This window comes from Bombus terrestris, chromosome 15 (genome assembly GCF_910591885.1).
Source record: "Bombus terrestris chromosome 15, iyBomTerr1.2, whole genome shotgun sequence".
Taxonomy (NCBI): domain Eukaryota; kingdom Metazoa; phylum Arthropoda; class Insecta; order Hymenoptera; family Apidae; genus Bombus; species Bombus terrestris.
This window is the reverse complement of record NC_063283.1, coordinates 1,839,159-1,855,286: the sequence shown is the minus strand read 5'-3', so window position 1 is coordinate 1,855,286 and position 16,128 is coordinate 1,839,159. Positions and strand designations below refer to the sequence as shown.

General features: G+C 35.2%; 1 protein-coding gene and 1 long non-coding RNA gene across 5 annotated transcripts in view; one reads left to right on the top strand and one right to left on the bottom strand.

Moving 5' to 3' along the window:
* The window catches only part of LOC100651020 (suppressor of lurcher protein 1), a 514,096-nt gene that overhangs the window by 293,054 nt on the left and 204,914 nt on the right, over positions 1-16,128 (bottom strand). For both annotated transcript variants that reach the window (XM_012316672.3, XM_012316673.3), the window contains exon 5: positions 1,493-1,649. In XM_012316672.3, the coding sequence (XP_012172062.1) occupies positions 1,493-1,649 (157 nt within the window). The remainder of the gene's footprint in view (positions 1-1,492; positions 1,650-16,128) is intronic.
* Positions 451-14,315, top strand: LOC125386411. 3 transcript variants are annotated; one of them, XR_007226532.1, is made up of 4 exons: positions 451-767; positions 898-1,008; positions 1,218-1,700; positions 1,789-14,315. It is a non-coding gene; the product is annotated as an uncharacterized LOC125386411 (long non-coding RNA). The 3 variants fall into 3 exon arrangements; XR_007226531.1 differs by having other exon boundaries at positions 452-757; XR_007226530.1 differs by having other exon boundaries at positions 454-1,008.

The window sequence follows — 16,128 nt, the reverse complement described above, 5'->3', positions numbered from 1 at the left end:
ATCAATTTTACGATTGAAATGACTTCACCTAAAATTTCTCGTGATATAAATATAAGTAATACATTCATAAAAAGCATCCATACGCGTTCGAGTACTTTCGTTGCATATACCGTAGATGATTGCTCCTAAATTCAAGAAACTCCAATATCAACTACATTTTCGCATGAATTCTACAAAAATGTCATTCTCCATTTTAAATAAACCTTAACCGCTGAGTATCGAACATTTCTAATGTTAAACTACTGTTACACAAATGCGATTGTTTGAATGGTGGAACTCATAAATACACACGTGTCAAGTTATACGTGTTTTCTATTGATTCTCGCCATATTTATCGAAAACATAGGAAAAGGCGAAGCCAAGCTGCCTCGACCGACGTTTCTACATGCACGTGTTAAGACTAACCGCACTAACGGTTCGCAAGTGTTTGTAAGCCATTTGAACGGTCGGTGGAGATGCGCAAGTGCTCGCCCACGTTTACAAATATTGCCGAGAAGTGTCAGTACTTCAAACGAAATTAGTTGTTTGTGCGCGTTCAGTGGGGATTATCGCTCTTCCTCCATGGGTCAACGACGAATGCTTGCTGACGTCTTCAAGTGCTCACGACCGTTTATGCGCGATTGGTACATGTTTAGCAAGCCATACGCAAAGTAGTGTACGTGTACGTGTGCCTTTGCGAACAGTCTTTGAAGGCCGCAGATGTTAGGAAAACTGCACACAGACTAGGTCCGAATAATTTAGAATTTCTTCGATTCGGGTAACTATTGGTAATATAATTTATCAGATGTTTGAATTAATGGCAAAGAACTTATTTATTGACGTGTAATGTTTTTCATGCGACATACGATCACTCAAACTTTCGTCATTCTTTTAAAAATGTGCTACGGTAACCGACAGCTAAGATACACGAAGAAATAATTGAAATAAATTAATGGTATCTGTCTACGTTCCATGTGAAAAATCGTTGCTTGTCATTTTCATCTTCGTATTTAGTTACAGTCAATACACGTAAGTATATAATTTATATATAGTCATACGATTTTACATTTTTATTACTTTATATTGACCACGAAAGTTTCTAATAAATACAGCTTCGATTACACAATTTGTTTTATAAATTGAAAGATTAGAAGTGCAAAGTATGTATAGTACGAATTTATGTATACATTTTTCTATAAGTTTCTCCTAATATAATTATTTAATTTCTTTATTTCAAGTTGCTTTCATACCTAACCCGATATATTCAGAAAGAACTGTTCATTACCAATTATCTTAAATTAACCGATCGGTGGAGTGCCGATCGAAGGTAACGAGATGACGAAGATACATGGATCAGGTGTTAATTAACTGGTATCTCGATTACGGATTGGACCCGTTAAATGCGCGAGAACGTTAGATATATGGTAGGACTGGAGATTGGCTTCAAGATGCATTATATGTGGATTATGTCGAGGATCAGTTTGCGAGCTTGATACTAGGTCAGTTTAGTTACCTTGCTCGGAAGAGGTACGAGCACCGGATGTTCTTTGGGTAGGAGGACGGGTACCGTGGCGAGTAGAAGCGTCCGTATTGCCGTTTTGACTGTGAACTGACAAACTCGAGGTCGCACATTGTACCAGGAATCAACACGCCGTCCGTCTCGAACAATCCTGGAACAAAAACAGACGATGATACGTACGAAACTGTGAAAATACCATAAAGTAAGGGAGGAGTAGGTTTTATCCATTAATAAAAAAAGTCGAGTTATTTTCCAGCTTTTATAATCCCTCGTGAATATTCGTATTCCAGCGGAAGATACCGGGGTCGATTCACAGTGGCTTATAGAAGCCTATAATCTCTTCTTTGTTCTGACGAAACAAAGAAGGAGCCGTTTTTAAGACATCGTCGAGGAAATGGATCGACTCAATTAACGAACAAAACATTTCCTTCGGGGGGGAAATTATTTTGATGGATTTCACGTGTACTGCCTCTTGGCAACAATATTCCGAATAATCACGTAATCACAAGACAATGAGGAAAGGAGAACAAGATGCTTGCGGTAGTGTTCGCAACCGCATGATAGACCGCAACTACTTATCTTGACAAATGGCGATTATCTGCCTCAGGGACGTTTGATTGACGTAATCAGGCTGCAATATAACGATACGTCAACACCTAAATACAGTAGGATCTAATCGTCGAATTTACATCCGCGTCAAGAAGCAAAGACATAATAAAACATATGATTACGAAACAATGTAGATTCTGGTTTTATCGAAGTACGACGAGATTTATATTTATTTCTGTTGCGTATTTTTCTTTCTAGTAGTAGTAGTACTATACTCAAATAACTATAATAATTCAGTGGCAGTATTTTCATATGGCAATAAAAACTTGAAACAGATGGAAGTAGAACCTGATAGAGAGACGGTTTATTGGCAGACAAATGTATATTCAAACATTTTTTACTAAACTGTGATAGTTTACTGAATGGCAAATTGTAATCTTGAATTAATTTCATTTAGACATTTCATATATCTTTTATTTTAGCTGTTTAACGCTCTATTCTTTTATCAGCCTCGGAGAGTAGGTCTCTCGCAGCATCCAAGTTTCTTTGTCTTGTACTAGAAAAGTATCATACTAACCTGATGTGTGTGTGTGTGTGTGTGTGTGTATGCGTGTGTGTGTGTGTGTATGCGTGTGTGTGACACAACGTAGTGAGTATCTTTCACGCGACGATCGTACGTGTGCAAAACACTTAATGGCGAACATCCGGCGTCGCGTACATCGCTATAAAATTGCTCAGCCAACGGAATATCCAGGAGCCAAGGTCGGTGAGGCAAAGAAAATTCACGAAACTTTGTTTCGTGTGTTGGTAGAATAGTGAAAGAAACAAGCGAATCTGTAGTTGCAAAACGAGATAAAAGTGCACGTTGCGTTTTAAAGTACTAGGAAGATCAACATCAATAATGTTGAGAAGAGATTGAATATGGAACACGTTTTGATTTTCTCTTCGTGTTTCCCCAGAGTTGAAAGACTCGAGGGTGAAGTACATTATGATATATCAAGTCTGCCACTTTATATACCGCATTTTTATACCACAAGGGACACTACTCTCTGTGGTACAGAGCTAATTGTCAGTATTTTTCATCCGATATAACTCTTGGCTAGATGATTTAAGATTTTCATTTGGAATTTATATTTAATTTAACCCAGATATTCTTGAATTGTTCCTTTTTATATCGTTTCACAAAATAATGTTATCTCAATTAATTCGCCTTATTACGACTTTTTAGTCGATTTCCGGAGTATATATAAGCCAAACATTAGGACTCCTAGCTTCAGCTTTTACCCTTTAGCTACAGTAGTAACTTTGTCGAAGTTTAGTTGCTGCTCATATTAAATCGAAACTCTGACACTCAGCAACAGATCCAGTTCAATTCCCTCGCGTACCATTTCTGTTTCAAACTATCTTTACACCTTTCGGTGTATGAAGCTGAAAAACATATTCTCAGCCGTTCGAAGTATCAACTTACATAATTATACCACCTTTTTCGTTCCTTCGTTCGAATTATTTAATATCACCCGGCAATTAATGCGCTTCGTTACCCTTCCCCTATTCTGCTTGTTCCTTCAATTCCTCAAACCTGTGTACTTATGTATAAAACAATGCTCCTTTTATACCTCGTATAAAACACGTGTATAGCACGCTTGATGTGGTTGAGCCCCTGCTGTTACATCGCAAAGTTGACATCATTTCTCTGAGTTAACTTTGGAATATGTATAATCCGGTTGCTGCAACAGCGTGATCTCGTACACAAACAAGCGGTTCTCCGTCATATGTATACACAAGGTACATATGTATGTACGACGAATCATGGTATTTTTTAACGATTGATACTGTTTTATAAATTTCAAAATTCTTGTCCATAAAAATATACGTATGTAGAATTAGGTAAGCTTAGTTAAAACTGTTAGTTAAAATAAAAATTTTATCAGTATCAGAAATCTTCAGTATGAGATATTGTCACTATATTTTTCTTCTAATTTCTACTTTGTAGTTATAGTACATCTTTCAAACCTGCTGATGTTATGTAATTTGTATAAATTTAAAATATATATTGATCTGAACGCTACGCCACTAATTATTACCAATAACTATTGGTTGGAATCAATGCCAATTTGATTGATTCTTGGTACTGTAGCCCAGTACCATCCATAGCTGTATATATGTATTGAATAGCTGGCTCCGATGCATCTGTGTAAGAATCGCAAGCATAGAAAGCATGTGATCAATACCGAAGTTTCCCATGGAAATTATATTCACACACTTTATTTGTTTAAAATTTTAAATCGTCCCTTAGTGAGTTCGTTCTCCGGGGATAATCGGCCTATAACCAATTGATGTTCATTTTGACAGACACGTATATACAAATTTAATAAATTATATTATACGTGACAAATGTCCATTTAGGGAAATTCTATGATTTGTTGCATACACTACCGGCTGTAATTATTTGGACACTAGCAAATTATTGCAAATACATAAAAAGAATTTTAAGTGAAACTCTTTAATTTAACTTTTCAAACATTCTTCTATTGCAATTTTGGAAATATAATAAAGTATATAATATTATGCTCCTGACTATGCGTAAATTTTTCAAAGATCTCAATTGGATCATGACAGGATTCCACATAACAAAATTTACGTTCCTTTGATCCAGCACTTGCCTACAAATTAACAGTACAATGTCGAGTCATTTTGATCCACGAATAAATCGGCAAGAATTACTATTTTTCTCCGTAAGTATAATTATTTGCAAACTGTTAACTTTTAAAGTAAGAAAAATATTTGTCTGTATTTCGTTTAAAATTAAGGGAAGTTATGTATCAGTGATCGTTTCCTTTGAAATGCTGCTGCGAAAATGAATAATTAAAATAAAAGATTCTGATAAAAACGTAGACGGTGCGCTCTTAAATTCTCATTACTAAAATTAGAAAGGCCAGTTATTAAAAATTCTGAAAGGACTTGGGAAGTTGCAGTCTCGCAGTTAAATGACACGACGCTATTAAGTGCTTCCCATGCATATTCATGTCGTCGAGCATTAGCATACGGTGTCGCAAGGGCGCGAAAAAGAATCCATGAAACTCGTTTTGAAAGTGAAGCAACTGAAGAAAGTGAAAGTTTAACGGTCTACACAGGACAGGAATATCTATTATACTAAAATGCTCAGAAAATAGTAATCTTATAATCATAATTTTCCTATATATTTCACACGTCGAATTACCTATCTAATGTCGTATTATTTATTTAATTTTCATAATATAATAGAATAAAATAACAAAGGGATAATACGTATTCCATATTGCTTGCAAAATATTGAACGTGTATTATGATTTTTCCTATATTTCTTTTAATTTAGAGAATTGCTGCTTATATTAATTCTTTAAGATAATTTAGCGATCATAACATTTATAATTAATCATCAAGCACGATTATGGCATCAGACTTCTATAAAGGTAGCAACACACAAAGATCGATTACTCTATATCATGTCATGGAGTTATAGAACTTCCGACACTTGTAACAACATTACAGTACATTACCTTCGTTATAACTTAATTTAATAAAGCCATCTTAGGATAAATGAGTTATACTGTCAAAATAAACGGAAACTCAGTTATGCACATGTTTGGTTCATAAATCTCATTACCAAGACAACTACGTCATTATCAATTGTCTTTATTTCTTTGGAATCTGTACTTAAAGTTAGTAATATGCGAACTTATTTCAAATAGACATATTATAGAATAGAATAAGATATATTATCACTAGCGTTTTAATTAAATTACTATCCTTTTAAATATTTTTCTCTCAGTTCTGTAAGCCGTATTACGAATCATCAAAGCTTTGAAAAATACAGTCTACGAGTAAAAGCTTCTTCGAATTAATAAAAGTGAAAGCTAGTTCACGCGCGATGGACGCAATAACATAATGCAACGATGTTATATACGAAAGGCAAGGGAACGTCATGAATTTAATTTTGCAATGTTAAAGGATAGTTAGATGCACAGTTTCTACTCGCTTGTCGCGTACGCTGATATTCTCCGTTTCGAGCGCTGGTGTACGCACGAATGCTTTTTCTGACAACTTGGACCATAACCCGACAACCCGTAAAATTTTCGACCGATGAAAATTTCAGTTATCGCATATATCCACCGCTTCTCGAGCTTCCATGTCCCCGCTTTCCCCCTTCGAATTTTAGTTAACTTATTGTGACGGCGGCTGTGAGCAACCGCTTGCGAAACTGTGTCGACAAAGTGCTCAGTGTTCGTGCGGTTAGTTAGCGAGGTCGATGAGAATTTCTTGTGATCAGTTGCTTTTTAATTCATAATTTTTCATTCGAGGGCTTTTAACGTTGCCCTTCGCTTGGAACACTTTTAACGTATTTAAATAAACTACATGATCAAAGAAAATGTTTCAAACTCTTGGTTGACTCGTGAATCTTTGCTGCAAACGGTGATACTTTTAGATGATTTCGTATTTCGAATTTTAAAATTTCATGGTTATTGGATGACATATTTATGGTATTTCGGTTTTCACTTGTGTTTTTAAAATATACTCCGATACAAAGTTAGTTGATTCAGAACGACAAATATTGTGATTCATAACTTTTTTCCTCTGGTGTCCTCCTTTTGGACTTTTTAAGCTCATCAACATTTTTTAACAGACGAATCCTGGGTATCGGATGTAATTTAGATTTATAAACAAGTACGTATCGAACTGAATTCTATCACTATGTAGTATGCAGATTTTCAAGTTAAAAAACAGCAGTTTTGTTACATGCGATTATATTATAGACAACCCTCTTTTTAAGAGTTTTATTGTTAAAATTACTCAAAGATCATCTGATAAGCTCTCTATTCTTTCAAAAAGTCTATTCTATCACATTCTCCGGTTTTATGTTCAGAATCTGATGAGCACGGTCGGAAGTTCTCTTGTTTCCTCCGAAATGTATGTCGCATGACGTAGCGTATGACATCAATAGGACATCTTAGTCTTTTATATTAAGCGTCGTTTCTTGCTTCTTGGCCATTTAACGAGACTCGACCCTTTAATAATCCTTAATACTAAGCAGAAGTCTTCGTTAAACGTTACTTCTGCAATATACATCCATATACGTGTATTGCTCGCTCATACATAAAAAGTGATTTCTATAGTTTTTAAGCCGCAGCGTAAATGCTTGGTGCGGTATAAACGCCAGCATTCAACGTTTCGCTGGTATTTTGTACACGTTCTTCCATGTAATTTTAATACAGCATCTTACGAAACATCTTCATAAATCGGCTTTAGAACATTGTGTACCGCCTCACAGAGAGGAGACTCTTGATTAAAATTTTCAGCGTAATTTTACGCTCCGTGCACGTCGAATCTGTACGCGCATATTGAAATGTTTGCGTTGTCATAGAACCGAATCCAGAATTTTATATGTTTTAGCAAATATAGAGTTTTGAACAAATATATGCTTGAGATATACAGTATTAAAATATATAAAAGAAATAAAGCTCGATTTTATCTTGCAAAAGTACACACTCTTTTAAATCCTGCTTTTCTTCTCGATTGCCACAGTCCCCGGCGTTTGCAAAACGGAATCGTCGTTGATCCTTTGCAAACAATCGATCGTTCCTCTTCATTGATTTGTGCATTTGATAGGCAAAGCTGAATTTATTGAACGGTACTTCATTTTGAAATAACATAAACTAAACGGGCTGCAGTGCAGCACGGATATTGGCTGCTCGAATCCATTGACAGATAATCTCTGGCATATTGCTTGACTACTCCAGTTACCGTTTCTTTAACCATTTCATTTCACCTATCTATTCTAGGAGCAATACCGAAATGAATTTCCGTTATCTCGGTACACTTTTCGGAAGTCAGTGCAACAAGCGAATAAACATTCAACATGTTAACCCCCTGCTTTACCCATTTTCCCCAGCAAAATCTTTCCTGAAAATATCAATTATCTCTTATCTCTTATTTTTAATTTTTTTGTAATCTACATCTACGTATGGACAAAGAGACGCACAGAATGGTTCAGTGTAATTATTATTGTTTAAGAAACGACTTATATATTGTTAAGTATACAAGCACAGAAATTTGACGCTGCGAAAATGAAATATGAAACCTGATGAGGAAAAGCGACTTAATGGGCAAATAATAGCACGTGGCAATACTTTTCATAGCTGCTGTAGATTATCCATCCAAGGTATCCATCCGAAACAGAAATATTAGGAGAACAATTCTCAATTGTATATATACCATTACGTAGGTGTGTCTTGTGTCATCGTGGAGGAACAGGATGCCTTTATGGCTCACCAACATTGGCTGCTTTCTTCCCACTGCTTCGTGAATCCGTTATCGTTAGTAGTAGAGTATTATCCTATCAGGGTATTGATAATTCAAAAATATAAACGTCGTAGAATCAGTTTCACTCTTTAGGGGGCCAGTATTTTTTCATAAAAATACTGACGTTCATTTTCCAAAATTTGTTAAGATTATATTTAAAAATAAAGATTAAACAAATTTTTCACCTCTTGAGAGATGATGACTCTTATAATAGTGATATATATATGTGTATGTGTGTATGCGTGTATGTATGTATAAATTCGATTTCTGTCAAAACTATTCTGATGATTATAAAATATTTCTACACGTTTTATGACATTCTGTTTCACTTGATCGCAAAAACATTAATATAAAAGCGGTAATACAGCGAACAAAATTCAAGTTCATTGTATATACAATGCTTTGAAAACCTGCGTGTAAATTAATACGGTGGAATGCTCTATTAATTATGGTGGAACTGTTCGCTTCTCATTAAAATCTTTAACGTGTAAAACTCGAACAAAATTTATTTCTAATTTTTAGGGTATAAAACTTTAATTAAACTGATAAACGTTTTTCACTTTTTTATATCCAAGAAATTAGTGCAGTCTGTCCCGTCGAATACAGAATTTGGTAATACGGAGAGAAGAGGCATACTTGAAAATCATAACCGTTGACCGGCTCGTGCGAAGCACGATCTGAAAATTCCACTCGGCAAAAATTTCTGTTCCTCCCACGCTTCCAACTTTTCCATTTTACGCGGCGGCGGGAGACTATCGAAAACTGCGACGGCAAAGTGAACGCGGAACACGATGTCAAACATTGAAAATCGACAAGAACTTTCCTCTGAGTTTGCATATCCCTGTCATTGAAAAAGAGATATTCAAAAAAACGTTTTCGTTCGTTAGGCAAAATATGAAACTCAAAGATTGACGATATCCTAACATATGTTACACACGTTTTATAAGAATTTAAAGTTTGCAGTCTCGTAGATCTTCTGGGACGCGTAGAAATACATGTATATTCAGTGCATATTTGATTTTCTTATTCTTCCAAATAAAATATACATTGTAGAATATAGTACATATCATAATTGTGAATAATTCTTTCTTATAAACGGTAAGTATTAGATCTGCTATTCGTTAATTTATTAGAAACTGATTAATGGATATCGTAGTGACTTTTGATTTATATACATACACACATGGAAATTTTTCTTTTATTTATTAGCCCTACCGTGTCATTCCGGACATTTACGGCCCAATTTTATTTTTTTAACGTTAAGAAATATCCGACTCATGTGCAAGATAAGAGTAAATAGTTACTGATACGCGTGATTTTTTATTATAACTTTATATTAAACATTTTGTTAAGATATTACAAATATGTTTCATCTGTTAAAACGAGAGCAAAATTGAAATATAGAAATTCGGAAATCTCGCAACAGGGTTAAGACAAATTCACACGTGAAATGAATAATGATTTGAACGTGGATAAATTATTCAAAATATCATCGACGAAGAATTTCTCTTAAATTTTATTCAAACATGATACGAAAGTACTTCATGTTGTACATATATTATGAAAAATTACAACGCACCAACGTTATTTATTCATACAATAACTATTGGATTGTAAATTATTACGTATTCACCCAGGCAGAAAAATACAACGTAGATTTTATCGATCAATAGATTTTATAATTATTACATACGAAGACTACAGAGGAAGAACACGATAGGCCACATTTTCCATTTTTCATACGCGAGCACTAAAATTCTAAAAACTATTATTTAAAATCCAGTACATCGCTAATTAACCTCGCGTTACAGAGATTGTCCCTTTATTTGATTGTTGGACTAAACATATGTTCTTTTGCCTCTTGATAACTTTAAAAATATTGCTTGCCAAAATATTAATATATCGGAAGATATTAAAATATTGTTTGTCTTAATGCTTATACCCCTAACTACATAAAATGTCGTGAATTATATTATTTTTGTCGATTTTACATTGAAATAGAATTAAACATAACTAGAATAAAAAAAAAAAAAAAATGTATTCATCGAAAATGTGTTTCCCCCATGATGTTCACATTGTACATATTTATAATTGTTTTACATGCACATTTCGCTCTCAGCGTGATATTTACATTTATCTCGATCTTTTGATCCGATGTAAACTACATCGAATGGATGGAAATATGAGGAGAAAGCCAGTACCAAAAGGGAACCGTAGTCGAGAAGGAACAAAATCTCGTTGTCGCGAAATCGTACGGCCGTAATACGTTTCACGATACGCAGGTATTATACGGTACACGAAATTCAGCAGGCAACGTTCCGGCGGATCTCATCTGAATATTTTACACGCCGCCGCAATGCCGGAGGTGTCGCGCATGCCGACCTGTCGATGCATAAAATTTTGCGTCACATCTTCAAACATTCTCCGACGAAAATGAAAGTAAACCAGAGAGTACGAATGAAAACGGAAGGTCCTAGCGAAAAGAAAGGAAATAAAACGAAAGGAAAGAAATATAAAATAGACGAAAGTTGAGAATAAGTTGAGAAATAATGGAAGAAAACAGAATGAGAAAAGGCGAAAGCAGGGGGGAATTGTGAAACAAATGAAATAAAGGAAAGAGTTAGGTGTATAGAAGAAAAGTAGGAGAAAGCACAGTAACGTCTCGCAGGGATCATACGCGGTTCAAAAGTTAAGAAAGTTCGCAATGGAATCAAGTTTGAAACGCGTCCCTCGGACGTGCTGAATCGTGTCTCGGAGGATCCTGAATGGCAACGTGCCACATATATACATACATACTTGCATAATCTTCGCATTCGTTTTAATGGTATATCCATGACACGCGAGACTCAGACGAGGAAGAAACCGTCGCGTTATTACGACAGGCTCGCACGTCTTACGGTGTCACGTTAGAACCGTGACACCTTAAGATTTCTTGCTTGACTCGTGACGCATTTTTCCACCGCGTGTACGTCACTGTGCTTCACGATTCTGAACGTTCTACGCCAACGTCTATCAAGTTTCCACGCACCTTAGGGAAATTGACTATGATGTCTATAAGCTTAATAGAAGTTGCATTAAGACTGGCAGATTATATTTTGACAACTACTTAAATGATTTTCTAGATTTTCTAACTTTCAAGATGATTAGATCGACGTACACAGTCGGCTGTGAATACTAGAACGTGTCTATTCCTTACATTTATCGAAAAATTCTACCAAATTTTATTTCTTATAATATTCCATATTATAAGGTTCGTATAACGCGAATGAAATAATAGATTTCTAATAAAATAATTAGAATATAAGAGCAATGAAAAGTATTTCATTTGTACCTTTGTACCTTTCATGTGTACATCGATTGGCGCCCTAATAAGTATTTTATGGTCATCAGTGTACGTACAAGAGAAGTATCTTTCTATCTGCATTGCCGCTGCACTGCGCGAAATCTTGAAAGATTTACCGCGAGTCCTTTCCAGGTGAGTCGCTCGATGTGAACGGTTTACAAAAGATCCGCGATGAGTACCGTTTTTTACCATCTTAAACGCTTTGTCCGCGCTAACAAGAATAGAAAAGGAAGAGGGAAAAGGAGGTTTAAATGTTCCTTGTGAGTAATACCGCGCAAGCGAACGTTTCCACTTCCGCGGAGCTCATCGTTCCGATCCTCTTCTTTGCCCGCACGAACAATGCCCTCGACTCTTTTCGAAGTTTCGGTCAAATTTAGAGCCTTCGATGATCCATGGGATTAAGTTCCCAATTGTACTCGGACATGCAAATTTTTTTACTTTTTTAAAATATTCTACTTTTTTTTTGTTTCTTGTTTTGTAATTAATTTGACACTCTGCAAGTGTTAGGATTCCTTAGAACGCGATTTACAAAAAATGCAATCAGTTAACTACGTAGCTAATGTATATTAACAGTAATGTACTATGAGTACTAATAGCATTTGCATTAGGGCGCGGGACATTTCTTGGCTCATTACGCTGTTAATTTCCAAATGAATCTCATATACAATATCGATATAATGCAGTAACTTTTGGAGTTCTTGTAGTAATTAGAAAATTCCAGTGGACTCAATAACTATATTTTACCTGGGAAAATGAAAGCTAAATGTTTATAATATAATGTTTATTATAAAAACATGATTTTCTTGATATTACTATCAATTTTTATTTCACGATACTAAGGTGACATAACGTTTCTTAATTCAATTCACTAATTCTATATTTTTAAATTTTAATTAACAAGCGGAAATTCTAATTAAACATAGAAGGAAACATTATAACCGTGTAATACATACAACGAACGAACTAAGTATCGCAAGAGACATGGATTTTTTGCACGTTAAAAGAGAGCATACCCAAAACTAACACAGTATCGCGAGACACGGGACTAATTAAAACACTTGTCCCCTTAAAGTCCAGTGGCAAAGGTGGCCACTGCAATGGAGACCTTCTTTCTTTGCCCTTCACTGCGCTATAAAGCTGGCAATCCTTATAAACCCAGACTAAGTAATCTTATTTTATTACGCTGGGAAAGTAGTAAAATATAAAGACCTTTATATGTCCGCTGTAACTTTATCCAGTTACAAGACGGCTTTGTCAACAATAAACGTGTTAATCCTTTTGTTCTGTACATAATAGCGGGTTTCTTTTCTATTTGGCGAATTTTGTATTTTTCGTTATGAACATTTCACTTTACGTATGTAGGTATTATATATAGTTGTGCTCTACCACTCGAAACATTTTGCTAATTCTAATCCAGCTTAAGATACAGTATTACGAGTAATTCTATTTAACGCTTGTTTATTCGTCCAGTTCGAAATGATATGCGATTGTGCGACTATATTAATTCATTCAAGTTGATAAACCAGAATAAAGGTAATGGTAGATTATTTTATAAAGAAGATAAGTGATCATAAAACATAGATGTGCAAGATTATTTTATGAAATGTTCAACGATACGGAATAAATTTAAGTCATTAGAAATTTGCATAATTACAAGGCTATCAAAAAACCAAACTTACGAAACTAAAACGCAAGAGAGCACACACGTAGTTAAACGAAATATGTACGAATAAAGAGGTAAGAAGCGGGTAGAAAAATGTGTAAAGATGTAAAATATTCCGTAAAATATCTCGGTCGTATCAGCATTAAGAGATATGTGCACGCTACATACGGTGTAATGGAAATGGATGATCAAATTTCAATATCGCGTTTTGCTTTTCCTACGGAGAGGAAAAGGGGTGAAGATAAATTCTATAAATACATGTCTGGAACTCTTGATTCTCAAGATTGAAACATCTTTTAAAATTTCTCAAAAATGCTATATGTAGAATTACAGGGACCGTTATCATCCCCTTCCTTCGTGAAAATTGATAACAATAGCATTGATGATTTAGTCAGTCATTTTGACAAGTAAATCGTAAGAATTTCGTACTTAACTGATAAGAAATATAGTTAGAATTAAAAAAATATTAATTTGCGTAAATGTACGTAGCCTAACGATAAATTAAAAATATACACTGTCACAGTGAGATGCGAAGATTCAACACGATAAACACGAACAGGACGATCCAGGAAGAATCTAGAGATCAGTGGTAACATTAATTGCCAAAAAGGAACTGTTCCATGTTTCTCTGCAAAGTTCCGCAAAAAAAAAAAAAAAAAGGAAAAAGAAAAAAAAGGGAATCCACGTTGAGTTTACGGAAATTGCATTGCCGGAAGCTGCACGAAAGTGCTTCATAGCTTGGCGCAGGGAAAAATTACTTTGACTGAAACTGAACTGACCCAACGAAGATCTGAAAATTAAATTTATCCGATTATTCTTTCAGCTGGAAATCTTTTCCTCGTTATATGCATCATTCGACTGTCGTTCATCTATCAATTCAACCATATTCTATCTGTACCTCTGTGAAAAAGTTCTTTAGAAAATTATCAAAATGTCAGAGATATTCGATTCCTTTCATCGATGTTATCTGCCTTAAAAGAAAAAAGTACAATTGCACATACGAAGCTGCGGATTGACAAGCGTAACGAGCTTTTGATGTTTTAAGGTATCGTATCTAACCATTGGCTTTGACTAAGCTTTTAATTTTGCTCTTTCATCGAGTCTTCGAGACAGCGTATAAAATCTGATTTTATTCTACTCGGCGCTCCTGAATAATATTGTATAAATACTTACACGCGTTTAAAATAATATTACATAATACATTCAACACCGACATCCTATATACTCGTTTCATTTAATGATATTAAAAATAATATGAGAAATATAATTGCGAGAGTATCAAAAAATTTACCTGTATTAGACTATAACTAATCTGTAACAATAATAAATAGAGATTTAAATAGGCAAATAGATCTTTTAGTTCGCATATAACGGTACTCGCGTTACACAGCAAGTAAGAAATATTTTAATTCAAACCAACGACGCGTTAACGCAAATATCTCTTCTCTGATAAGTTACGAGCTTCTATTCAAAGATTTGAAATTACTTTCAAAGGTAAATAGCTCTCCACTTTGCGAGGAACATATACTTAAGACAAAAGAGGATTTCATTTGTCACATAAGCGAAATACAATCCGCTTAAAAACAAGTGTCTTTTACTTGCTTCAGTTTACAAGTTTTATTTGCTTAACACAGAGCACAACTTCAGCTTGTGATAAAATCGATTTATAAACGTGTACAGATTTATAGTACAAAGATTGTAACGAAAGGCGATTAATTGGCAGGAGATTATTCTACGTGCGAAAATATGTTGAAAACATCGAATACAATTTTTTCGCTCGAAGTCTTGGCCTCCGAGAAAATTGATTTTGGAAATTTGTCGAGTATGCTGTATGGGACTAAGCGTAAACTAAACGCGTTTACACTCAATTCTCCCGAAAACCAGACATCATAGCTGTCAATTTCCAATTCTATACCTGACGACTCTTATTCTTTAATTTTGTCTTCTACCGAGCCATAGAAGCTTCCCGACTTCGATTATGCTACATTCACGATACTGCGATTTACGTCCACCGTGTACATATGTACTCAAACCTATATACTTTCACGTGAACGCATTGTTGTATAAAATCACGCCGATACAAATCCGACTTTCATCACGAAGAATAGCTGAGTGAACGATTACGGCTGCGATCGCTGCCTTCTCATTAATCTTCGCTTACCTCTTTGATAGTTGAATCGTCCTCTTTTCGCTGATCAAACAGATTCCTGCCGCACAGAAGAAAATTCAAAAATTTGGAGTCTTAATTACGTGTCAATAAAAAAATCCGTGTAATTTGTTCACTCGAACGATCGCAGCGATAATCGAAAGAATAATATTCTCTTCGTTTATCAAGGTCTAGGGTGACAACAGGTTTTCACCGCCTTTACATTCCTCTATTATTGGGAATAAAAACAAACGCCTCCACTTGGCCCAGATTTCCTTCGCGAATGAAGTGACGAGGATTTTTTTTCTCATTCCCCTGCAAGAAGAAAAAGCGTCGCAACTTTTTGTTCCTCCGCCATTTCGAGTTCAAAGGAAACGCGTACGAAAACGCGGACTCCATCCGAACGTTCTGAATACGTTTTATTATCTCGAAGCTATTGTGACGTGGAAATTCTCGATTTTCTCTCTGCCAGCCCTTTACTGCTGCGTATTCAAATGTAGCTGCGTATTTAAATGTAATTTAATTACGCAATCCTTGCCCGACCAGCGACAAAGATAGAGGAGTTTGTGTAAGCGAGTTCATTGTTCGCT